Source organism: Saccopteryx leptura, chromosome 11 (assembly GCF_036850995.1).
Source record: "Saccopteryx leptura isolate mSacLep1 chromosome 11, mSacLep1_pri_phased_curated, whole genome shotgun sequence".
NCBI lineage: Eukaryota > Metazoa > Chordata > Mammalia > Chiroptera > Emballonuridae > Saccopteryx > Saccopteryx leptura.
In genome coordinates, this window is record NC_089513.1 from 75,261,461 (window position 1) to 75,287,177 (window position 25,717).

The window sequence follows — 25,717 nt, forward strand, 5'->3', positions numbered from 1 at the left end:
GAGCGTGGCCACTGCTGGTCTCGAGGTTCCTGCTGTGTGGAACATTTTTTCCACCCTTTCACTTTTAATCTACGTGAGTCCTTAGAGTGAGTCTCCTGTAGATAAAATAAAGCTAGATCTTGGGGGTTTTTTTAATCCACTCAATTTGTCTATGTCTTTTAATTAGCACATTAACTCATTTGAACTTACTTACTAGTATGGAAGGACTTACTATGGCCATTTCGTTCAGTGTTTTCTGTCTGTCTTGAGGCTTTTTGTCCCTTCCTTCCCCTCTTGCTGTCTTCCTTGGCGTCTCGATGGTTTTCCCCAGCGCCATGCTGACTGCCTTCTCGACTCCCCGCGCACAGTCCTACAGCCACTGTCTTTGTGGCGATCACTGCACTGGCGAGCTGCTTTTCTCTCGCCGCTTCCAGGAGTCTCGCCTTCCATGTGACTGCTAGCAGTTTCATTATGATGTGACTCGGTGCAGGTCTCTTCACGCTGTCCTAGATGAAGTTCTTCCCGTTTCTGGAATGCGTGTATCCGTTTTTCTGCTTCTGTTTGAGGCAGTTGGGCACTGTTTTTTGGACAGGTTCTCCGGCCATGCCTCAGTTTCTTCCCTCTCTGGGGCTCTCGCAACGCACTGCTGTCCTGCTCACTCGGGCTCTGTTCTCTCCCTCCTCCCCTGTTTCCCGCCTCCGCTTACTACTTCTGTGAGTCCTACGTCCGAGCCCACAGATTCTGCTGTCTGGTCAATCTGCTACTGAGCAGCTTTAATTTGATTTAACCCATGAAACGTCCAGTTCAGTTATTACTGTTCTCCAGTTCCAGACTCTGGCTGGCCCCTCCCAGTCTCTCTGCTGCAGTCTCACTTGTCCATGCGCCATTTTTCTGATTCTGTTTAGTGTCTGTGCTTTCTTTTCATCCACTAGGCCACCTTAGGATGGTAACTTCGAATTCTTTATCTGGCTCTTTATATGTCTTCTGTTTGTTGGTCTGGTTTCTGAAGGTCGAGCTGTTTGTTTTTTCAGTGTGTTATAGTTGGCTGTTTCTTTGTATTTCTTATTTTTTGTTGTTTGGACTTCAGGATCTGAAGAACCAGCCACCACTCCAGACTCTGTGGTCTGGTTCCATGTGGGGAGGTCTTCTTCCACAGAGCCTGGCTGGAGAGTCTGAGGACCGCCCACGTCCTGTCCGGTGGGTCCTCTCTAGGCTTGGGCGTGTCCCCTCCTGTTTCAATAGGTCCACAGAGCCTGGCTGGAGAGTCTGAGGACCGCCCACGTCCTGTCCGGTGGGTCCTCTCTAGGCTTGGGCATGTCCCCTCCTGTTTCAATAGGTCCACAGAGCCTGGCTGGAGAGTCTGAGGACAGCCCACGTCCTGTCCGGTGGGTCCTCTCTAGGCTTGGGCATGTCCCCTCCTGTTTCAATAGGTCCACAGAGCCTGGCTGGAGAGTCTGAGGACCGCCCACGTCCTGCCCGGGTGGGTCCTCTCTAGGCTTGGGCATGTCCCCTCCTGTTTCAATAGGTCCACAGAGCCTGGCTGGAGAGTCTGAGGACCGCCCACGTCCTGTCCGGTGGGTCCTCTCTAGGCTTGGGCATGTCCCCTCCTGTTTCAATAGGTCCACAGAGCCTGGCTGGAGAGTCTGAGGACCGCCCACGTCCTGTCCGGGTGGGTCCTCTCTAGGCTTGGGCATGTCCCCTCCTGTTTCAATAGGTCTGCCGGCTTCTCCTCCGGAGCTGCAACACTGCGGCCTTCCGCAGCGGCAGGGAATCCCAGTCCTGGGGTTCCACCTAGTGTCTGTCTGTGGTACTGCAACTCCAATGCAGATGCCATCGTCCTCAGGGACGCCCAATTCAATGAGTCCTCAAACAATGTCCTTTCTGTCATTTCATTATAACATTGACGAGATACTGTAGGATCTTAATTTCTGTTTATATCAATTAGCCTATGGTAAAATACTGGTTTCACTATCCTGAGTCGCAGCTTCCAAGAAACTGTCGACAATGTTAAGTGAGGACTTACAGTGTGGTACTTACTTGTACAAGCAAGACAGACACCGGCCTCTCGGGCAGGCCCCTACAAGTCAGTGGAGGTGGGCTCTACTCCTCTCCCTCCCCAGAGAGGTCAGGAGATGGGGCGGGAGTCGCTATAATGAGAGGGTGGCGAGGGTCGTGAATGTTCTATCATGCAGCGGGTTCCCACTAACCTGTGATGTGAGAAGCTTGTCACTGGGTCCTGGAGTCCCCCCGAGGGACTCTGTCGTCTGCCTCACCAGTACTGTCCCCATAGAAGAAAGGGAGCTGACGACACCCCTCTTCTCGCTCTCTCTAGGATCACATCCCTTATAAATGGCTAACCTCCCTTCCCTCCAATCTTTGGCCAAAACAAGTAAAGCCACGTGAACTGGCCTCATGTATACATCCTGTTGTGTTGTTGCCAATTTATCTTCAGGATACATTCCTAGAAGTGGGATTGTTCAGTCAAAGCTAAATGCACATTTATGCTAAACATGGTCAAAATTCTCTCCACAGAAACCATACCCTTCTCATTTCTGTTAGCAATGTATGGGAGTTCTTATTTTACCGAGACTGTTTAAAAGTTTCCTCACACAAGTTCCACATTCCTTTTCCAGTTTTATATATTTTATCTACAGATTATTGTTGCTACTAAAAAGGTATCTTCTCTTTAATTTTATCATTCAACTGAATTTTGCTTATTTTTAAAGGGTATTAATTGTGAACATCAACTTTATACCTATAACTTTACCAAATTATCCGTCATAGTTTTCCGAGGAGTTTTAGAGAAATACAATCATATATTTTACATGAAAGAATAACCTCTCTAGTTTTTAAGCCTCAGATACTTCTCTAATGTTACTGGTTCATGATCACTAGTACACTACTGCATGTGCTCTGTTCTTTCAAATGTGTCTAACAGTGCCTGCCTGCCTCTCCTAACTATGGTTCTTCATCTGAGCCATCAAACAAAACGATTTGAGTGACTAATTCTCAATCCCCCAGGACAGTTTCTAGATGTTAGGTGAGAAGTCATAATTACACACAAATGGCCGCTGGAAGGCAGGAGGACATGCTCTCCCAGAACGCTGGGGAAAAGGTTGTTGCGCTGACCAGTATTTATAAACGCTCTAGGATGGTCTTATATATGATTTAAAAATACAATCAGTGGGCAAAAACTGTTCTCTGTGGATATACATACAAGCGCCACATTAAAATCTTGGCAAACTGTCTTCTTTTATCTTAGTCCCCAAAAGTATCGTTCATAAATTATAACCACATGAAAGACAAACCACAAAGGAAATCCTTAGACACCGCCCAAAGCCATGCTTAAAAAAAAAAAAAAGCATATCTCCCTAATTTCACACAAATACGACTATTGTATCTCAAGATCTATGGCAGTTTCTCACACATTAAAAAAAAAGGCTACATTTTTACTTGATATAGGCTTCAAATAATTATCTGTTTGACCACAACACCAGCAAGCTTGATCCAAATCAGTATCTGGTCCAAATCCATCCTCATGAACAATGAGGACGGCCTGTGATTCAGAATCTCAAACTCAGAATTCTGCTGCGCGGTGGCCCGTCCCTCCCTTCCGTACCCCTCCTCACGGCCACTGCTGGCCTTCCTAAAGCCTGTCGTTTTGTTTGCCTCGAAAAGATGTTGTCTTCCACATGACGAGAGACAAATGTGTTACTCGAAAGGCTTTGCCCCTAACTGAAAGATTCCCGTTTCTTTGTATGAACAAACGATCGTGGTAAGAATGGACCCAGAGTGCCGTAGAGAAAGCCCAGTGTGGTGCAGAAAACGGAGCTGAGCCCACAACTCACAAGGCGTCCGAAAGACCGCACCAGTCACGGGGCTTGTCTCTGCATCCTGTTATGCATCTTCCCCGCCACGCTTCCTTTACACACCTCGGAAACCAAGCTGCCTCTCTCGGGGAAGGGCATCCCATTAAAATCACAGGGAAATGCAAAGCCAGGGCTAGTCGTCCAGATGTCTGCGCTCTGAGCTCCGACTCCGCTTTCCACCCCAATGTAGCTACTAACGGGAAAAGGAGCAAAACCGTTCCGAAACCTCTTACAGGACCTATTTTCAGAAGATAAAAATTACTCTCGCTGTTCTACTCCATCTGCTGCTTCTCACTGGGAACAAAATTCATCACCGGACGGCACCGCTGGGCCTGGAAATTTCTAGCCATTTGCCTGTGTTAGAAAACGCTGAGAGGAAAGAGGTCTTTTCCTAAGAAATCACTTTCGCTGCGAAAGGGAACATGGAAGGCGGGCCGGCAGCGCGGAGGGAGACATCTAGTGCCCGGCGGTTCTCCACTGAGGGGCACTGAGCGCAGAGAATGCACAAGGAACCCCATTATTTCTCTTGCTTCTGATGAGTTGCAACTAGATATAAAAATTACGGGTAAGGGAAAATGACTCTTTTGTACTCTATTCTGTTGAGTTTGTAAGAACTTTTATCTGTTTCTTAAAATCAGCTGTGGCTAATCAGGCAAACTCTTAACTGATTTGAAAACCATCTCGGCGTGATCTTGCAAATATTGCATCATCATCTGAACATCTAAGTAAATTAAGTTTGCTTTCTTAGCAGATAAACAGATAACTGGAATGTCTTTTTTTTTTTTTGTATTTTTCTGAAGTTGGAAAAGGGGAGACAGTCAGTCAGACTCCCGCATGCGCCCAACCGGGATCCACCCAGCCTGCCCACCAGGGGGGATGCTCTGCCCATCTGGGCCATTGCTCTGTTGCAACCAGAGTCATTCTAGCGCCTGAGGCAGAGGCCATAGAACCATCCTCAGCACCCGGGGCCAACTTTGCTCCAATGGAGCCTTGGCTGCGGGAGGGGAAGAGAGAGACAGAGAGGAAGGAGAGGGGGAGGGGTGGAGAAGCAGATGGGCGCTTCTCCTGTGTGCCCTGGCCGGGAATCGAACCCGGGACTCCTGCATGCCAGGCCGACGCTCTACCACTGAGCCAACCAGCCAGGGCTTGGAATGTCTTTATTTTGCACTTTAAAACATAAGTTATTTTTTATTACCCTCCTTTTAAAAATAATTATGCTTTTTTGAGGGGCAAGTTAGCAATGGTGGTTTGCCCCAAAGACATTAGGAAAGAGCGTAATTCTGAAATTACAGCACCTGACAGGCCCATATAACACTCGGGTGAATATATACACAAATTAGTACACTACCTATACATACACCCTCTCTCTCATAACATTCGGGGATGAATATAGACACATATATACTATGCTATCTATACATATTTTCTCTCTCTCTCTCTCTCTCTCTCTCACACACACACACACACACACTGTACATACTCTCTCACCCATGCAAAGAGAAATACAGACTTTACAATAATGACTCATTCTTACCAGTTACCCTGAACCTTGTTGTCTTTTATTGTCATGAATTAAGGCCTCGCAAGCTAATAAATCATCCCCAAACTTGACTGACTTGACATAGTCATTGTGCTCTTTCATCTACGTAGAAGTGAACGCTGATGCTGACCAAGCTTAACAACCAGCACGGAAAGCAGAAATTCAAAAACGTTACAAAAAACCAGCCTAAAAACGACGGTGCGGAAACAGTTAACAGCGGCAGGGTGACCACTAGGTACTGTCGTCCTGACTTTTGTGTCCTAAACACTTCTCATCATTTTCCAAGTTTCTATACTGACTGTAACTATAATTAGAAAAAGCTAAGAGAATATCTGTTCTCAGAATACAATTGTATACATAATACAAATAATAAAAATACCATTAAAAAGAGGCTCGGAATAAAAGCAACAAGCTGAAGTACCCAGAAAACATCAGCATCCTTCTCCCGGCCAGCAGGTCTGTAGGATAACTTTTTCCTCATCCTCTTCTACACTTCCCCAAGTTTCTCTGTCAACAAACCTAGTCCCTATTATTTTTAAGAACTACCTCTAGCCATGCAGTTTGCAAGAGCTCCTCAGTCTCTCTCCCGAGTGGCCGGGGCGTGTTCATGCCCTGCGGGAAACGGGCAGTCCTGAGGATGCTGCGCCCCCTGCAGGAGGAAGGGGCTACTTTCCCTCCTGCACGCCATGGACCCCCGGGGCTTCCGGTGCGGCAGGTGTCCTCGCTCATCCCAGCAAGGTCCCCACCAGCACAGTTCCTATCCGGCCCACCCTGTGGCCAGCGCTACGATTCTCCGCAGCTCCCTGCAGTCACCGAACCCATAGCCACGCACCCATCTTTCCACCTCTGCCCTCTGCGCTGCTCTGAATTCAATATCCCCATGGACAATCCCTCCATCCATCTGCCTGGCCTCTAACTGATGGTCTTCTCCTCAATCCACTCTGGAGTCAGACCTTAGACCTTCAGACCACGGAATAGCCCCTCCGAATTCTAACCCTTGGCCCCTAATCCCTCTAACTCTTCCCCCAGAGCCCCAACCACTCACCCTGTCGCTTTGCTTTTTCCTTTAGCATTACTCCCTTTAAATGTCTGTTTCCCGGCACTGTGACCCCACCTTGCTGCCTTCTCGCTGTCCTCCCTCACCTGCCAACCCAAACCCGTTCTACAACTCCCTGCACTCCAGACCTTTACCCGGGAGCTGGACGGGACCAGAAGACACACACCGTCCCGGCTGCTCTCGCTCGGAGACTGCAGCCACAAACTCCGAAGCGGGCCCTGGTGTCACAGGCAAGCACACCGTGCCCTGCACAGCCAGGGCCTCGGAAAGGGGCTCCGGTAGGGCCGCCTCGCCTCTGTCCCCCCCGCCCTGCCCTGCGGCCACCGGGTCAGCCCCCTCCCACCACTCTGACTGTCCTGTGGGGTCCCCTGTCTCTGCCCCCCCCCGCCCTGCGGCCACCGGGTCAGCCCCCTCCCACTGCTCTGACTGTCCTGTGGGGTCCCCCGTCTCTGTCCCGTCCTGCCCTGCGGTCACCAGGTCAGCCCCCTCCCACTGCTCTGACTGTCCTGTCCCCCGTCTCTGTCCCCTCCTGCCCTGCGGTCACCAGGTCAGCCCCCTCCCACCACTGACTGTCCTGTCGGGGTCCCCAGGACCAGCCCAGCAGCACTACCGGGTGGGTTACTCCTTCCTGCTTGAACCCCACTCTTCACGCAGCTCCTAAAACCCGTTTGCTCCCTTCCCAGAAGATCAGCACAGTGAGCGTCCCGTCTCTCCACCCTGGGGAGAGGGGCTTCTTAGTAAGTAGATGTTAAAAATGGCTGGTGCGGTTTTTTGTTATATTTCAGTAAAACGTTTCTCTCTGTGTGCACGCACATTCGTATGTTATTTATATTTGAGGACTAACTGAATGGGAATGGAACTAAGTACAATGCTATTTGGAATTAGAGGAAGTAACTCTCTGAGGCTGACAAAACATAAACTCATTCTGATTCAAATCCCAAACATGCCACTCTGGCCTGGGAGGCTGGCGCAGACCTGACAGCAACGGGCAGCCCGGCCGCCCGCGGGGGCCGTGGAGACAAGCAGACAGGCCGCCTCGGCACAGCAAGGACGCGCCACGGAGCGCGAGGCTGCACCGCGCACACGCAGCCCACCCGCGAGCTGGAGAGCCAGGAAATGCCTCCGGGGGACCGGACCCGCGGGGGCCGTGGAGACAAGCAGACAGGCCGCCTCGGCACAGCAAGGACACGCCACGGAGCGCGACGCTGCACCGCGCACACGCAGCCCACCCGCAAGCTGGAGAGCCAGGAAATGCCTCCGGGAGACCGGACCCGCGGGGGCCGTGGAGACAAGCAGACAGGCCGCCTCGGCACAGCAAGGACACGCCACGGAGCGCGACGCTGCACCGCGCACACGCAGCCCACCCGCAAGCTGGAGAGCCAGGAAATGCCTCCGGGAGACCGGACCCGCGGGGGCCGTGGAGACAAGCAGACAGGCCGCTTCGGCACAGCAAGGACGCGTCACGTAGCGCACCGGCGAGCTGGAGAGCCGGGAAATGCCTCCGAGAGACGGGACCCAGGGCCGGGCGGGACCGGGAGAGGACCTGGCGCAAGCCTCTCGCTACGGAGGGAGCCATCTGGGCGGAGCCCCGAATCCAGACAGCACGTGGCATGTCCTCAGGGGACTGAAGGGAACCCCTGTGGCCGGAGAGCAGGATGGGAGACCGAGGAGGTGAGAGGGCCAACAGGAAGCCCCACTAAGGAGGGACAGACTTCGTCCTGAGGGTGGGACAGCCGCTGGTTAGTCAAAGCCAGATGCCCCCTTTTCACTTTTCCAGTAGGACTTGTGTCTTTATTGGTCTTTCAAGTGGGGCAAAGGAAATAATCCTTTTAAAACTCAAGCAAACTGGGTGTTTGTCTTGCATCCTGTCAGAGGAAACAAATTGGAAAAAAAAAAAGAAAAAGCCAGATGGTTGTCCCAGCCCAGCGCTGCTCAGGGAGGAGAGATGGCTTTGACCACGCGTAAAGAAGATGTGGAGGGAGGCTGCCCCTTCCACGCAACGAGGGACAAGAGGGTCAGTGTGACAGCAGTGCAGACAAAGAAAGTTCCCATTAAGATCCTACTCTAAGCAGTATTAGAAGCAAAGAGTCAGAATACAGCTTGACCAGGCGCAGTGGATAGAGCGTCAGAATGGGACACAGAGGACCCAGGTTCTAAACACCGAGGCCGCCGGCTTGAGCGCGGGCTCACCAGCTTGAGCCCAAGGTTGCTGGCTTGAGCAAGGGGTCACTCACTCTAATGTAGCCCCCCTCCATCACGATACATATGAGAAAGCAATCAATGAACCACTAAGGTGCCCAACGCAGAATTGATGCTCTGATGCTTCTCATCTCTCTCTTCCTGTCTGCCTGTCCCTATCTGTCCCACTCTCTGTCTCTCTCTGTCACACACACACAAAAAAAGAATCAGAATACAAACCAAATAGAATGAACACTGAACATGCAAGTAGAGGCACCTGTGTAAGTGACGAAATCTATCCGGGGCCGTGCTTCCTGGACTAGTGGCGGCTAAGCTGGACTTCCAGGAAGCAGTGAGACTAGAGACGAGGAAAAGCCACGTCAGGCTCTGTACAAGACTGCACGGAGCTGCTTCCGAGCGTGAAGAACTTACAGAAAACTTAAAAATAATCCGTATGTTTAGAATGTATATCCTCTTTTTAAGCAAACACTTTAAAAGCCTGCATTTATGATAAGGTTATAAATCCACTGTAATTTACTCAGTCTATTCTATCTAACGAAAAGCTATAATGGTCATTATAGCCTGTCCTCTAGAAGGTGTTGCTATCATTAAAAGAAAGTTTTATTAACAGTAAAACCATATGGATAAATAAAGCAGTCCAATCAAGACAAATTTTCATAATAATTCAAGACTGTGAAATAAATTCCATTATTTAGATAAAAGTAAAACAATAATAAGCTGACATAAATTTAAGAGATAACTATACTAATTCAGCAAACACATATTGAGAAGTCATGCACACAGTTTACATACACAACCGCACCACAGTGAGCAACACAGAACTAAAGGGTTGAGAGACAGATCCTTCCTCAAGAATTCATCATCCAGATCGGCAGACGTGAATATACTTCAGTATTTTACAAGCCTTCCGCAATTATAATGTGACTGTATAGATTAAAAGCAGTTCCAGAAGAAGAGATTTTACATTTGCATTTGGCAGTGCAAGACATGGATGTCAAAGAAAGACACTTCTAACTCAGGTTAATACACCGTATTTCTAATGCTCTACCCTACAGATACAGTGTTGGATTCAAGAAAACCACTACTGACTTGAGTGACAGACCATAGAGATGAACTTCTGAATACCAGAAAGAAGCATCAAACCCTATGCAAATAAAAGAGAAACAACCTATGTAAAAATGTGTTAAAGACCAAAGGAAAACCAACGTAACAATCATCCAGCTATGTAATTGAACAATGCGTTTATCACCTCGCACTTCAGTCAATGACAGCAACACACACTCACCTCACGACGATGAGCATGGCGATCAGGATGGAGCAGATGGGGTCTGCGATCATCAGACCAAAATTCTGCATCATGATGGCGGAGGCGATCACCCCGACGCTCCCGAGCGTATCTGCGAGGATGTGTAGAAACACACCTGGGAACAGAGCACAATCAGAATCAAAGTAACATCTTCTGATAAAAACACACCTGGGAACAGAGCACAATCAGAATCAAAGTAACATCTTCTGAGCAACTGGAAACATAAACATTTCTTAAATCTATTCTTGGTTTCCTATAGTAAATACTACATACACCAATCAGAAAATCGGTAAGAATAAGGATTAACGGTTTAGGAATGACATCACAGTACCTTGGGAACCGAAATAATCTTTTCTGTTGCCAGTCAGCAAGGGTCAACACAGCTGATGCAGAATATAACATAAGTGAGCAAGGAGAGTAATAAACAGATTCTAAAAATTGTTTGTGCACATTCACCTCTGGGTAAGAGTCCAGAGTTAATTAATAGAAAGAATCTACAGTGGTACCTTAAGATACAAGCAGACCAACATACAAATTTTCTAAGATACAAGTTGCAACTCAGTCCGTATTTTGTTCGAGATCCAAGCACAATTCCAAGATACGAGTCGTGATTCGGGAAGCTGCTGCTAGTTGGCACGTTGGCGCAGGGATCCAGTATCGGCAGCACAACACCAGCACCTCGTTCTTTCTCACACGTTACCCCAGAATCAAGTCGAATCTCATGCGCTGTACTCGTTCTTGCATCATTTTTGCATATTTTACTAACTTTTTTGTGTGTTATCATGGGGCCGAAGAAAGTGAGTGTAAAGGACAGTGGTGAGAAGAAGAGGAGAATGATGTCAATAGAAATAAAGCAAAAAATAATAGAAAAACATGAGCGTCGTATACGAGTGATTGAACTGGCAAGGCTGTACAACTACAATACATTACAATTTGTACCATCCTTAAACAAAAGGATGCCATCAAAAGCGCAAATCTAGCGAAAGGAACTACAATTCTGTCCCTATTAAGGAAAAATATCCATAAAGAAATGGAGAAGCTTCTGCTGGTGTGGGTGAAAGAGAAAGAGCTGGCAGGAGATACAGTGATGGAGACTGTAATATGTGAAAAGGTACATATTATAATTTACACGACTTGAAGAAAGAACCATCAACCTCAAAAGAGGCAGCAGAAGATACATTTAAGGCAAGTCACGGCTGGTTTGAAAATTTCAAGAAGAGATCTGGCATCCACTCGGTGGTGAGGCACGGTGGAGCTGCGAGTGCTGACGTTAGGGCAGCTGAGGAGAACATCGCACATTTTGCTGTGCTTATTGCAAAGGAAGGCTACATCCCCCAACAAGTGTTCAAATGTGATGAAACAGGACTGTTTTGGAAAAAATGCCCTGGAGGACTTCCATCACCACAGAGGAGAAGAAGCTGCCAGGCCATAAACCCATGAAGAACCGTCAGACCCTTGCATTGTGTGCAAATGCTAGTGGTGACTGTAAAGTAAAGCCACTGCTAGTGTATCATTCCGAAAATCCTCAAGCCTTTAAGACTCACAAGATTCTTAAAGAAAAACTGCAGGTTATGAGGTGCGCCAATGCTAGGGCATGGGTTACGCAGCAGTTTTTTATTGAATGGGTAAATCTCGTCTTGGTTCTGCAGTGAAGAAATATCTTCAAGAAAATAAACTCCCATTGAAAGCATTACTAATCCTTGAAAATGTTCCAGCCCACCCACCTGGTCTTGAAGATGACATTCTCGATGAGTTCAAATTTGTGAAAGTCCTTTACCTCCCACCCAACACGACTTCAATCTTGCAACCTATGGATCAGCACATTCACCTCTGGGTAAGAGTCCAGAGTTAATTAATAGAAAGAATCTACAGTGGTACCTTAAGATACAAGCAGACCAACATACAAATTTTTTAAGATACAAGTTGCAACTCAGTCCATATTTTGTTCGAGATCCAAGCAAAATTCCAAAATTCACCTCTGTTAGCCGCACTCCTCTGTCTCCAAGGTGAGAATACAGTACTAAATAACACTTTTTTATTTCATATATTTTGTTAAGCTTTGGCAAAGTATACATGTGTGTTTCTTAATTAAAAACATGTCTTTTTTCAAAATTTAGGATGGTCTGGGGATGTTTCATAGGGCTAGAACGGATTAAATCTATTTCAGTTATTTTAAATGACCTGGATCAGCAGGTCATTTCCAACTTTAAAAACCTTTACACAAAGCACTTGTTCCGCCGCTGCTTTGAGGTGACTTAGAATACAAATCTAACACTTCAAGAGTTTTGGAAAGATCACTACAACATCGTGACATGTTTACACATTATTGACTTGGCATGGCAAGAGGTTACAAGAACCTTGAACTCGGCATGAAAAAAGTTATGGCCTGATGTTGCAGACAGGGACTTTGAAGGATTCGAACCAGAGACCGAGACCAAGGTAGAAGCGTTGGAGGAGATTGTGTTCCTCGGGAAATCAATGGGTCTGTAGGTAGATGAGGGTGACATAAACGAGCTTGTCAAGGAACATGAGGAGGAACTCTCAACTGAGAAGTTGAAGGAGCTACAGATGATGCAACATATGGAGCTTCTGCAAGAGATTAGTAGTGAGGAGGAGGTAGAGTCGGAGGAAGTGATTTCTACAAGTGAAATTAAAGACAGGCTGGCAATGTGGGAGAAGCTTTCAAGTTTCACTGAAAAGGAACACCCAGAAAAAATTTCAACTGGTCATGCTTCTGCACTTTTTAATGACACTTCTTTGTCACATTTCTGTAACACTTTAAAAAGCAGGCAAAAGCAAACCTCTTTGGAAAGATTTTTATTCAAAAGTCCCACAAGTAAAAATGCTGAAAGTGCAGCCAAAAAGGCAAACACAGGTGGTGATTAAATGAAAAATACATAATGTGCCCTGGCTGGTTGGCTCAGCGGTAGAGCGTCGGCCTAGCGTGCGGAGGACCCGGGTTCGATTCCCGGCCAGGGCACACAGGAGAAGCGCCCATTTGCTTCTCCACCCCTCCCCCTCTCCTTTCTCTCTGTCTCTCTCTTCCCCTCCCGCAGCCAAGGCTCCATTGGAGCAAAGATGGCCCGGGGCGCTGGGATGGCTCTGTGGCCTCTGCCTCAGGCGCTGGAGTGGCTCTGGTCGCAACATGGCGACACCCAGGATGGGCAGAGCATCGCCCCCTGGTGGGCAGAGCGTCGCCCCTGGTGGGCGTGCCGGGTGGATCCCGGTCGGGCGCATGCGGGAGTCTGTCAGACTGTCTCTCCCTGTTTCCAGCTTTAGAAAAATGAAAAAAAAAAAAAAAGAAAAATACATAATGTTAAGCTTAGATCCGTGATGGCGAACCTTTTTCTAAAAACCGCCCACTTTTGCAGTGCTGGTCAACCTGGTCCCTCCCGCCCACTAGTGGGTGTTCCAGCTTTCACCGTGGGCCAATCCCGGCACCATTTGGTTGCTCCGTTACCGCCCACCATGAAAGCTGGAACGCCCACTAGTGGGCGGGAGGGACCAGGTTGACCAGCACTGCAAAAGTGGGCGGTTTTTAGAAAAAGGTTCGCCATCACGGGCTTAGGTTGTTTAAAGTTAAGAAAGTGCTTTTTTTTTTTTACAATTAAGTTTTTGTGGTTTCATTTTAAGTGAAGAAAGTGCAGTTTTAGTTTTGTTTAAAGTAAAGAAAATGCAGTTTTAGTTTACATTTAGTGTTAAGAAAGTGCAGTTTTAGTTTATGTGTCGACAGTGCCTGCATCCCTTCCTCCCTCCCTCCTCCTCTGCCATTCACCTCTGTTAGCCGCACTCCTCTGTCTCCAAGGTGAGAATACAGTACTAAATAACACTTTTTTATTTCATATATTTTGTTAAGCTTTGGCAAAGTATACATGTGTGTTTCTTAATTAAAAACATGTCTTTTTTCAAAATTTAGGATGGTCTGGGGATGTTTCATAGGGCTAGAATGGATTAAATCTATTTCAGTTATTTTAAATGGGAGAAATTTGTTATACGAGTTGACTGACTTACAAGCTCGGTTACAGAACAAATTAAACTTGTATCTCAAGGTACCACTGTATCAAAAAAACCTTGCATAGAACTGCAAATATACATAGTTATGGACACACAGAGCCCTCTGCTGGTAATTAAAATTACCATTTGAAATGAATTTCCTAGGGACCTTAATTCCATAATCCTGACACACGTGTTGTCCTGAAGATTTTGTCCCAAGCTCAAACTTGATACAAAAGAATTTGAATATTTTTAAGTGGATGCAAATAATTTTGAACTTTTAATAACTAAATGTTAAATAGGTAGGATACTGATATTCTAACTGCAAGAACCTAGATATAATAGTAATGTTTAAGAATTCACACATGAGCCTGACCAGGCAATGGTGCAATGGACAGAGTGTCGGACTGGAACTTGGAGGACCAGGTTCGAAACCCCAAGGTTACCAGCTTGAGTGCGGGCTCATCTGGTCTGAGCGAGGCTCACCAGCCGAAGGTCACTGGCTCTGCTGTAGCAACCCCCTCACCCCACCCCACCTCCTGCACCCTGGTCAACGCACATATGAGAACAACTAAGGTACAGCAACGAAGAATTGATGCTTCTCATCTCTCTCCTTTCCTGTCTGTCTGTCCCTATCTGTCCTTTTCTCTGTCTCTGTCACAAAAAAAAAAAAAAAAGAATTCACACGAGATAAGAAAACCATTAAAAAATGTCAAGAAGTAAGTTTTTGTGTTTTTGTATTATTTCTAAAGTTAGAAGTGGGGAGGCAGTCTGACAGACTCCCACCTGTGCCCGACTAGGATCTGCCCAACCAGGATCCACCTGGCATGCCCACTAGGGGGCAATGCTCTGCCCATCTGGGGTATTGCTCCATTGCAATCAGAGCCATTCTAGCACCTCAGGCGGAGGCCATGGAGCCATCCTCAGCACCCAGGCCAACTTTACTCCAATGGAGCCTTGACTGCCGGAGGGGAAGAGAGAGACAGAGAGAAAGGAGAGGGGGAAGGGTGGAGAAGCAGATGGGCGCTTCTCCTGTGTGCCCTGACTGGGAATCGAACCCAAGACTTCTACACACCCACACCAGGCTGATGCTCTACCACTGAACCAACCGGCCAGGGCCAATAAGTAAGTTTAATATACATTATATTCCAAAAATATTTAACTAGACAAATTATTCAACATTTACATCTTTAATAGGGAAAATTTACTGTATAGTAAAACACTGTCTCTTAAACCAACTTCTATCAGACACTGCTAAAAACAGAACATTTTTCAATAGTATCTACTACTTACCTGAAAAGAAATACCTAATGTGTAAAAAGCATGTGTCTACTTTAGAAATACTTATTTTTCTTTATTATTCACTGAACAATTAAAAGTAAGGCACTTATATTTTAGGTATAAATCATACCTTTGCTTAACCCTGAAACCACTTCCTAATAATTTGAAAATGGCCTGTTAACGAGTCTAAGCAAATCCTAATGCACCCTGGGAAAATACGCTTCAGTTCAAGTTCTTAGCAAGTATCACACCAAATCAGTTCCTCCCTCAAGACCTGCATGCTTTGTTGTCTGTACAGGGCACTGACATCCAACCTTTTTCATCTCATGGCACACAGAAACTAATTACTAAAATTCTGCAGCACACCAAAAAATATATTTTTTGCCAATCTGACAAAAAAAAAAAAAAAAGGTATAATGTTGATTGATTTACAATAATAATAATATAACTATCTACCCTTTTGCTCCAAATTGACTTTAAAAAATCAGGTGCCTATTATTGTATATCAATTTTCTGGTACAAAGAATTAACAAAGCAGGCACAACGTTATTACATGCAGTGACCAGTAAGATGCAAGTCTATTATATGACGTGTATTTATGGTTCCAGACGGGGCACTCAAACCAAACAGCTGTTGTTGTGTTGGCTGTTGTCAGTTTTTATTTGACAATCTAAGAAAAAAGAGGCCAGTGTCCCTGATTAGTCAGGTATTGCATGTTTTAAAAATTCTCACAGCATACTGGTTAAAAATCGCTGGTACTGTATAGGGTATTGACCTTTTGTAACAATTCTTCATAAAGAGGCTTTTTCTCTCACAACAATATGTTAGAAGCACATTTACAAGAAAACGATTTCGTTTCTCTAAGGCAGGGTTAGTCAACCTGGTCCCTGCCGCCCACTAGTGGGCGCTCCAGCTTTCACGGTGGGCGGTAGTGGAGCCAGCAAAGTATAAATAAAGAGATAGATTTAACTATAGTAAATTGTTTTATAAAGATTTATTCTGCCAAACTTAGCAAAAATCCAACATAAAGCACTTGGTAAGTAATTATTATTTTATGCTTTAACTTGCTGTAACTCTGCTTTATAAATTTTATAAAGTAAAGTTACTTCCCTACTTTATAAATCACCATGACTGTGGAACTGGTGGGCGGTTAGAAAATTTTACTCCTAACAGAGATACAGAAGTGGGCAGTAGGGATAAAAGGGTTGACTACCCCTGATCTAGGGTATTTCAATAGTGAAAATTTAGTAAGTGTTGGGATCACCTTAAGTTTTAAAATTAAACTGGAGGTATACAGCAAAGTGGACCGAGGGTCCCTAAGCTGCAAATCTCTAAGGATATGTGTGGTTTTTAATCCCTTATACTCAGTGTTTTGGTGACTACAAGCTCCTTCAGCACAGCCTGCTCTGAGACAGTCCCACACGTGTGTAAACGGCACACTGGAGACCAGCAGACACGCAGAGCCTCCGGAAAGGCCTCCTCAGCGTGGAGCAGCACAGCCACCGTGACATGCCAAAGCAACAGCCATGCCGCAAGCGGGGGAGAGAAACACATGTGCTGGACTCGCTCACAAGCCACGGAGAAAGTCCGGCTGAAGTCCAAGTGAACAAAGGCAGGAAGACGGGCAGCTGAGAATCAGAAGACTTCAGTGATGAAGCCTGAATGGAAATTCAGAGCCAAAGACTGGTTCATCCCCCACCCCTAAAAAAACTACCCGAGTTCATAGACAAGACTGATTTTCCCTGGCTTGAAAAATTTTGTGATATACTTTTTTACATGATAGGTAAGTTCCTGTTTAGGTATCATTTTTGATGCCTGTGGATACAACCACAGTCTCACTTCACATTACACTTTTTAAAATATAATACTTTTTAATTCTTAAGTGAGAAGTGGGTAGGCCAAAAGACAGACTCCTGCATGCACCCGGACCAGGATCCACTTGGCAAGCCCCCTACCAGGCGATGCTCTGCCCATTTGGGGTGTTGTTCCCACAAAGCTGTTTTAGTGCGTGAGGTGAGGCTATAGAGCCATCCTCAGCACCCGGGGCCATTTTGCTCCAACAGAGCCATGGCTGCGGGAGAGGAAGAGAGAGACAGAGAGAGAGAAAGGAGAGAGAGAAGAGTAGTGAAGCAGATGGGCGCTTCTCCTGTGTGCCCTGGCCGGGAATCGAACCTGGGACTTCTACACACTGGGCCGATGCTCTACCGCTGAGCCAACCAGCCAGGGCCTAGACTTCATTTCTGAGTGCAGTTTTAGGTTTACAGCAAAATTGAACATGAGGATCGAGTTCCCACATCCCCTCCCCCTTACATGTGCACGCCCGCCACCGTCAGCATTCCCCACCTGAGTATACACTTGTTACAACTTGATGAAACACCATGGACACATCACTACCATGTAGCTACCAGAGTTCACATTAGGGCTCACTCTGGGCACTGTATGCCTTTGGGTTGGGATGCATTATATTTATAGCACTAACTTTTTCCACAACATAAATACAAAGGGAGTACTATTTTTGGAAAAATTATTTAATATTCCTGCAAAGATAAACATACTACCGTGTGATAAAAAAAAAAAAATACTATAGTCATTAGGATGGGAATTATTTATATTTAAGTGGTATAGTGTCTGAATATTTTGTTCTTCATATTAAAACTGGGAAAACAGCCAAGAGGCAATTAAATTAAAAGAATGTCTACTAATACGTATACCTAATAGTACATATAAGAAAAATCACTAGGAAGGCTAACATTTTAACCCTTTGAGTAGTGAGTTTCTGTCATGCTCACTGACCCCGGGAGTGAGTTTTTTTTCAAAAAATAAAATTAGTTCCAGTTTATAAACTTAAAATCATGTTTGTTTGAAAATCAATGGACAGAAACAAGAACATACATTTGCCTTTTTCCAGTGTTGCCTTACACATTTTTAAAACAAAATTTTTTTTTACTATGAATGGTCAGCAGGCATGAGGACGTCCATAAACGTTTATACTACTCAAAGGGTTAAACCAAATACTATATTATATATTTTTCCTAAAAGAAAACTGTAACACCAGTTTCATAAAAATGAAAACGTACGAGTTCCTTGTCATACCTTGTAGAATCTGCCTGCTGGGTCCCGCTGTTGCTTTAAAGGAGGGGCCATCTGTAGAGAGTTAAGTTAAATTATTTTTAAATATATCTTTAATTCCTGATTCAATTTTCGCAATTCAGAGTATTTTTCATTCGAATATATCCTGAAGGATCTGTGACTATATAACCACCTCAGACCTACAAAATTATTTTTTAAACTTAATATAGTAGTTTAATGGAGATAGACATGAGAAATTTCAAAATGCATCAACAATAAGGAGTATTTAGGAAATTAATATATTAAGCAATCTGGTAAAAAAAAAAAAGACAGAGTATTTAAAAACACTGAAAGTATTCTAATATTCATGACATAGCTCACAGAGCTCGCTACGTTAATGTTACGATTAGAAATGCACAGAACAGAACCACGGGGGGAAGTGATGGAAGTCCAGGGAACAAACCCAGACCACAGTCAGGAGAACCGGCCCGCGGCAAACAAACCGTAGCCAACTCCTTCTAACGGTGAAAAGTCTTAACTGTTCTCAACGTCCAGCGCCTGATCGAGGCACCAGATTTCTGCCCCGAGGTTGCAGGCCCAGATGAAGACGGTCAGTGCTGACACAAGTATCTTGAAAGGTATATTCTGCTGTCTGAACGTCACAGCGATTAAGACAATATAACCCCGCCTGACCTGTGGTGGCACAGTGGATAAAGTGTCGACCTGGAAATGCTGAGGTCGCCGGTTTGAAATCCTGGGCTTGCCTGATCAAGGCACATATGGGAGATGATGCTTCCAGCTCCTCCCCCCTTCTCTCTCTCTGTCTGTCCTCTATCTCTCTCTCTCTGTCTCTCTCTCCCTCTCCTCTCTAAAATGAATAAAAAATAAATAAAAAATATTAAAAAAAAAAAAAGACAATATAACCCCATCTATGCAAAATCTGAAAGTCCTTCTAGGTATAAGATGTGTTACCTGTTGCACAGCGTGGCTAGCTGCTGACCAAACCCGTTCTCCCTCCTCATTGGCAAACAACTAACCCTTACCTCCCAGGCTGCCTAGAGTTGGGAGCTGTGTGTGTGACTAAGTAGTGAGCACAGAAGTAAGAGAGGAAAAGCACCTCGGGGCTCCTAACGACGTCCCACATGACCTCTGACCTCATTCCAAGAGTTAAGGACCCCACTGACAGAAAGAGCCTGGGCCCTTGAATTGCCATGAGGAACAGAGCCCCCGCCCAGCCGCCCAGCACGAGACAGAAACCTGTACTGCTGACGTCACTGAGAGGTGAGCAGTTGGATGGACGCACAGTGCACTGTTCCAATCACTACGAAGCTCACAGTCTCTTCCGGAGACTGTGCCGTCTCCAAGGCAAAGTGGACTCGTGGTCCTGTTACTATCCTATCTTCTGATTGGTTCGCTCTACTGAAGGCAGAGGACAGTTAAGAGCAGAGTTTGCAGTCGGATTCCTTGTCTGGGGAGCCTAGTCGTTTTATTTGCTAGCTATGATCTCTTCATGACCTGAGGTCACAAGACTTTTTCTTTCCCACTTACCGCCCTCCCTCTTGACCAAAAGTGGGGGGCTACCTTTCACCTACCTCAAATCTTATTACAGAGCTGTGCCCAGAAAATTAGGACAATTCTAGGGCAACAAACAAGTGGTCAATTGCCAGTGCTGGGGGTAAGGTCAGAAAAGAAACGATACAAGCCTGGCTAGCAAACCCCTTGTAAGCAACATGCTTTCCAACTCTTTGCTTTTAATAAAATGTAGGGATTAGCTAATAAAGCCGACAGCTAATAGGTTATTAAAAATTTTTTTGGATGACAGATTATTATGGAACTTTTAGGATGTATTATAAAGGTGTTCAAAAGATTTGACTGAAATGCTATAGCACAATTCTCTCTGTTCAAGGTTTCTTAGTACTTACGTTATAAAAGTGAAAAACAGGAAGAGAATTGGTGCTAAAACCTGTTATATGCTAATAAGTGTTATTTATCAATAAACTAATAGAGAGAAAAGGAGCTCCAATCATCTTACTAAGATACGTATTTCAAATAAAATGTTGCTTTTTACGATTATCAAAAGTTGAAAACAGAAATATTTTGATTGACTCTGTACTAGACACAATCACAAACAGTAACTCCATCCAAAAGAAATGTTCAAATGCTGTCTTATGTTCCTAGAAAACTGAAAGTTTTAACTGATTTACGTCTTATTGCCAAGTATAACACACGATCAACTAAAAATGTAAAATAAACATACTCGTTAGTATAAAATTTTGTAAAGTGCAATGGCAATAGAAACCTGAGGCGAAGAAGGATGAGGTAAGATTTATAACTGTTTACGCACATGTGTCTGAATGAGTGATGGTGGGTCTCAAATGAATAAAGTATTTAGAGTCCACTGTTGCATACAGCAATGCAGAAGTTTCATTCTAAAATGTTATCTGTAACGTATCAAAAATTATATTCTTTGCAAACGTGAAGGACATAGATTTTCAAAATTATTTTGGCATGCACGTGAGCAAAAACTTCAGAAAGCAAGGTTTTAAAACCTACCAATGTAACAGGTAACAAAAATATAGCAAATTTTAGAGACTGAAAAATTAGGGGCTTAATATTCACTCTGAAAGGCCCCTTTCATATTTTCAAATCTGCAACTTGAGTCTTCTGGCAATGTGGCAAGTACACAACCTGTTTCAGCATGTACTTTATGTGAACACTAATCAAACTGTGCCACGGAAGCAGTTTTCTCTAACAACCCAAACTCAAAAATTTCATGAATAAACTATTCAAAATAGAATTTTAAAATGAAATATTGATTAAGTTGCTAAATACCTTTTAACTTAGTGCTCGATACTAAGTAAGTTAGGGTATAAAGATACCTAAGAGCAAATTGAAGTAAATACCTATCAAAGTTACATTGAAAATGTGAAGAATTAAAAGCCCCTCTCCTGTTCTTTTCCTACTGTGTTTTTATAAGTCTATATATAGCAAAAAAGGCCTCAGTGTACTTTAAAAAAAATCATAAGTTTCATTTGCTGAAATGTAATTATTCCTCATTCACAGACACTCATTTTAAAAAGTGGCTTTCTTATTATAATACATATACTCACTGAAAAGAAGCTACATCCACTGCTTTGTACCAAGTTACTTTCACTCTATACTAAAATAGAACTAGCCTAGGGAACCCTGGAGTCCGATTCATTAGAAAGGAAGTTACTGCAGTACTTTAACAGACCTCTCAACGCGGACAGGCACCTGCAGAGTTTCTGGGGGGGACACTCACCGTGGGAGTGGAAGTGTCCGTGTCCGTGCCCGTGCGCGTGGTCGTGGCTGGGCACAGCACCGTGCTTCAGTTCATGGCTGTGGCAATGATCCCCGTGGCCATGGGCCTGGTCCACAGCACCGTTAAAGAGGGAATGGCTGTGTCCGTGGCCTGAGAACAGCGTCAGAACAAAAGCATGTAAAAGTACATTATTTAATGGTTATAATCACACTGACATCAGTGAAAGGACTAGGCTCTAAAACGAGTCAATTCAAGAAACATTTACTTGTAAAAAGTGTTACAGAGTCACAATACTAAGTTCCTACCTCATGGCACAGAAAAGAAACAAAAGCAGAGATTGACTAGCTAATCCTAAAACTTATATGGAAATGCAAGAAGAGACCCAGAATAGCCAAAACAACCTTTATAAAAAGGAATGAAGGGGCGGCAAGATGACGCTGGAGTAGGCGGATGTACCAACTTCCACCTCCCAGAACCAAAGTGGATTACAACCTAATTTTAAGAACCATCATCTGGAAAAACCAACTCTGGACTGAACTAAGAGGACTCTTCAACCAAGGAACACTGAAGAAGCCACACTGAGACTGGCAGGAAAAGCAGAAATGGCTGCTCAGCTCCCGGGAGCAAGCACCCGGAGGGAATCTCGTGGCGGGAAGAGAGTTTAGCGGAGAGGGAAGGGTCCTGGGCCCCAGGAACAAAGCCTCAGCCTGCAGCCCCAGAGCCTAGAAGAAGCGAATGGACCGTATTTAGCTGTGAAACAAGTCAGGATACCGTTTGTGAGAAAGAGAGAGATTTCTCAGAACCAGGATTCTTCTTAAAGGGACCGCACAGAAAACCTAATTCACCACCACTCGCTTGGGGTCTGGAGGATGGGGAGAGAGGAGAGGACCGGAGCAGCAAGAAGAGAGTGTAACTTAGGAGGCATAGAAAGAAACACTTTGGGGGACAGCTACCCTAACCCCTGGGTCACCCCTCAAATCTGAAGAGGTATTTTCCCTGGAAACAGCAATACCAGCAAAGGAAAGCAGGACACCAGCCAAACAAGCTTTCCTGCGGCACTCAGAGCAGTCGCTTAGAAGGAGGGAGCCTTCAGGAATACAGTATTGAGTGTTAGGGTCTGACCTGAGGCGCCCCCACCCACACTGCTAAGGGTCTCACTGGAGGGCAGGTGGCGGCAGGACACGGAAGTGCAGTCCCGTTGGCAGGGGTGGAAGACAAGCCAACCACAACTGAGGCCCAGCGTGAGCTCAGTAGTCTCACCTGGCAGGGGTGGAGGGAACACACAAATGACTGCGCTGTGGGCAAGAGCAAGTGAGGTCCCGCCTATAATCCCACCCGCAGGGGAAAGGCGGAAGCCTGGGAACTGCAGAGACCCGCTGCTGAGCGCAGCACGCAGCCCCGCCCTGCTTGCAGGCCAGTGCAACTCCACCCGCAGGGGCGGGGCGAAAGCCCGGGAACTGCAGAGACCCACTGCTGAGCACGGCACGCAGCCCCACCCTGCCTGCAGAGCCGGGGCTGCGGCCTGACAGGCCAGCACAACTCGACCCGCAGGGGCGGGGCGAAAGCCCGGGAACAGGCAGCGGCAGAGGGGGCGGCAGACCTGCAGACAGACCACACCTAGAAAACACAAGGGCACACCTTTCTTATACACAGACAAAATGAGAAGGCAGAGAAATGCAACCCAAACGAATCAAGAGAAATCCCCAGAAAAGGACTCGAACAAGTCAGATATAACCAAATTACCAGATGCAGAGTTTAAAATAATGATTGTTAGAATGTTCAAAGATCTTAGAACAATACATGGACATAACAAACACCTAAATAAAGAGATAGCAGGTATAAAAAAAGACATCGAAATTAATAAAAAAGAATCAGTCAGAAATGACAAATACAGTATCAGAAATAAAGACCACAATGGAAGGAATTAAAAGCAGGATGAATGAAGCTGAGTATCAAATCAGCGAGTTAGAGGACAAGATAAATAAAGGCATGGAAGAAAAGTAGCAAAAAGAAAAGAGACTCAAAAAGTCTGAGGAAACTCTAAGAGAGCTTTGTGACAACATGAAGAGAAATAACATTTGCATCATAGGGGTTCCTGAAGAAGAAGAGAAAGAACAAGGAATAGAGACTTTGTTCAATCAAATCATAGCTGAAAACTTCCCTAAATTGATGCAGGAAAAAGTAACACAAGTTCACGAAGCACAGAGAATTCCATTAAAGAGAAACCCAAAGAAATCTACACCAAGACACATCATAACTAAAATACCAAAGCTAAGAGATAAACAGAAAATACTAAAAGCTGCTAGAGAAAATAAGGCTATCACCTACAAAGGAGCCCCCATAAGGATGACATCCGACTTCTCAACAGAAACACTTGAGGCCAGAAGGGAATGACAAGAAATATTCATAGTAATGTAGAACAAGACCCTACAACCAAGACTACTTTATCCAGAAAAGCTATCATTTAAAATTGAAGAAGAAATAAAAAGCTTCCCAGACAAAAAAAAAAAAAAAAAAACTCAAGGAATTCATTACAACCAAACCAATGCTGCAAGAAATGTTAAGGGACCTTGTTGTAAACAGATCAAAGGGAGAAAAGAATATAGCAAAAGAGGAATACAGTTTTAAAGAATAAAATGGCAATAAACAACTTCATATCAATAATACCCTTAAATGTAAATGGATTAAATGATCCAATGAAATGACATAGGGTAGCTGCGTGGATAAGAAACAGGACTCATACATATGCTGTCTATAAGAGACATACCTCAAAACAAAAGATGCACATAGACTGAAGGTAAAAGAATGAAAAAAAAAATTTCATGCAAATGAAAATGAAAAAAATGCTGGGGTAGCAATACTTATATCAGACAAAATGGACTTTAAAACAAAAGCTATAGTAAGAGATAAAGAAGGCCACTACATAATGATAAAGGGAGCAATCCAACAGGAAGAGATAACCATTATACATATCTACACACCTAATATAGGAGCACCTAAATATATAAAGCAGACTTTGATGGATATAAAGGGTGAGATCAACAGCAATACTATAATAGTAGGGGATTTCAATACCCCACTGACATCACTAGATAGATCCTCAAGAAAGAAAATTAACAAAGAAACAGCAGACTTAAAGGACACACTAGATCAACTGGATTTACTAGATATCTTCAGAACCTTTCACCCTAAAGCAGCAGAATATACATTCTTTTCAAGTGCTCATGGTACATTCTCTAGGATAGACCACATGTTATGACACAAAATGAGTCTCAATAAATTTAAAACGATTGAAATCATATCAAGCATTTTGCCTGATCACAGTGGCATGAAACTAGATATCAACCTCAACAGAAAAACTGAAAAATACTCAAACACTTGGAAACTAAATAGCATGTTATTAAATAACAAATGGGTTAACAATGAGATCAAAGAAGAAATAAAAAAATTCCCAGAAACGAATGATAAGGAGCATACAACAACTCAAAATTTATAAGACACAGCAAAAGCAGTACTGAGAGGGAAGTTCATAGCATTACAGGAATACCTTAAAAAGCTAGAAAAAGCTCAAATAAACAACTTAACCCTGCATCTAAAAGAACTAGAAAAAAGAACAGCAAGTAAGGCCTAGAGGTAGTAGGAGGAAGAAAATAATAAAGATCAGAGTGGAAATAAATGACATAGAGGCTAAAGAAACAATACAGAGGATCAATGAAACCTGGAGCTGGTTCTTTGAAAAGGTAAACAAGATCGATGAACCTTTAACCAGACTTACCAAGAAAAAAAGAGAGAGGACTCAAATAAATAAAATTAGAAATGAGAGTGGAGAAATAACAACTGACACAACAGAAATACAAAGGATTGTAAGAAAATACTATGAAGAACTGTATGCCAAAAAATTTGACAACCTAGATGAAATGGACAAATTCCTTGAAACATATAATCTTTTAAAAATCAATCTGGAAGAATCAGAAAACCTAAACACACCCCAATTACAAAAAATGAGATCTAAACAGTTATCAAAAAACTCCCAACAAACAAAAGCCCTGGGCCAGATGGCTTCACAAGTGAATGCTACGAAATATTCAAACAGAACTAACTCCTATCCTTCTCAAGCTATTTCAAAAAATTCAAGAGGAAG

The 25,717-nt window shown here is 44.4% G+C and overlaps 1 protein-coding gene and 1 non-coding gene across 2 annotated transcripts in view; one reads left to right on the forward strand and one right to left on the reverse strand.

Annotated features, from left to right (window-relative positions):
- SLC30A7 (solute carrier family 30 member 7) overlaps positions 1-25,717 on the reverse strand; it is a 60,188-nt gene that overhangs the window by 23,388 nt on the left and 11,083 nt on the right. The window contains exons 6-8 of the mRNA XM_066353330.1: positions 21,577-21,726; positions 18,318-18,368; positions 9,930-10,065 (exon numbers count right to left, since the gene is read on the reverse strand). Coding sequence (XP_066209427.1) covers positions 9,930-10,065; positions 18,318-18,368; positions 21,577-21,726 — 337 coding nt within the window. The remainder of the gene's footprint in view (positions 1-9,929; positions 10,066-18,317; positions 18,369-21,576; positions 21,727-25,717) is intronic.
- Positions 8,201-8,328, forward strand: LOC136383664 (small nucleolar RNA SNORA27). Its single transcript, XR_010747474.1, has one exon. It is a non-coding gene; the product is annotated as a small nucleolar RNA SNORA27 (small nucleolar RNA).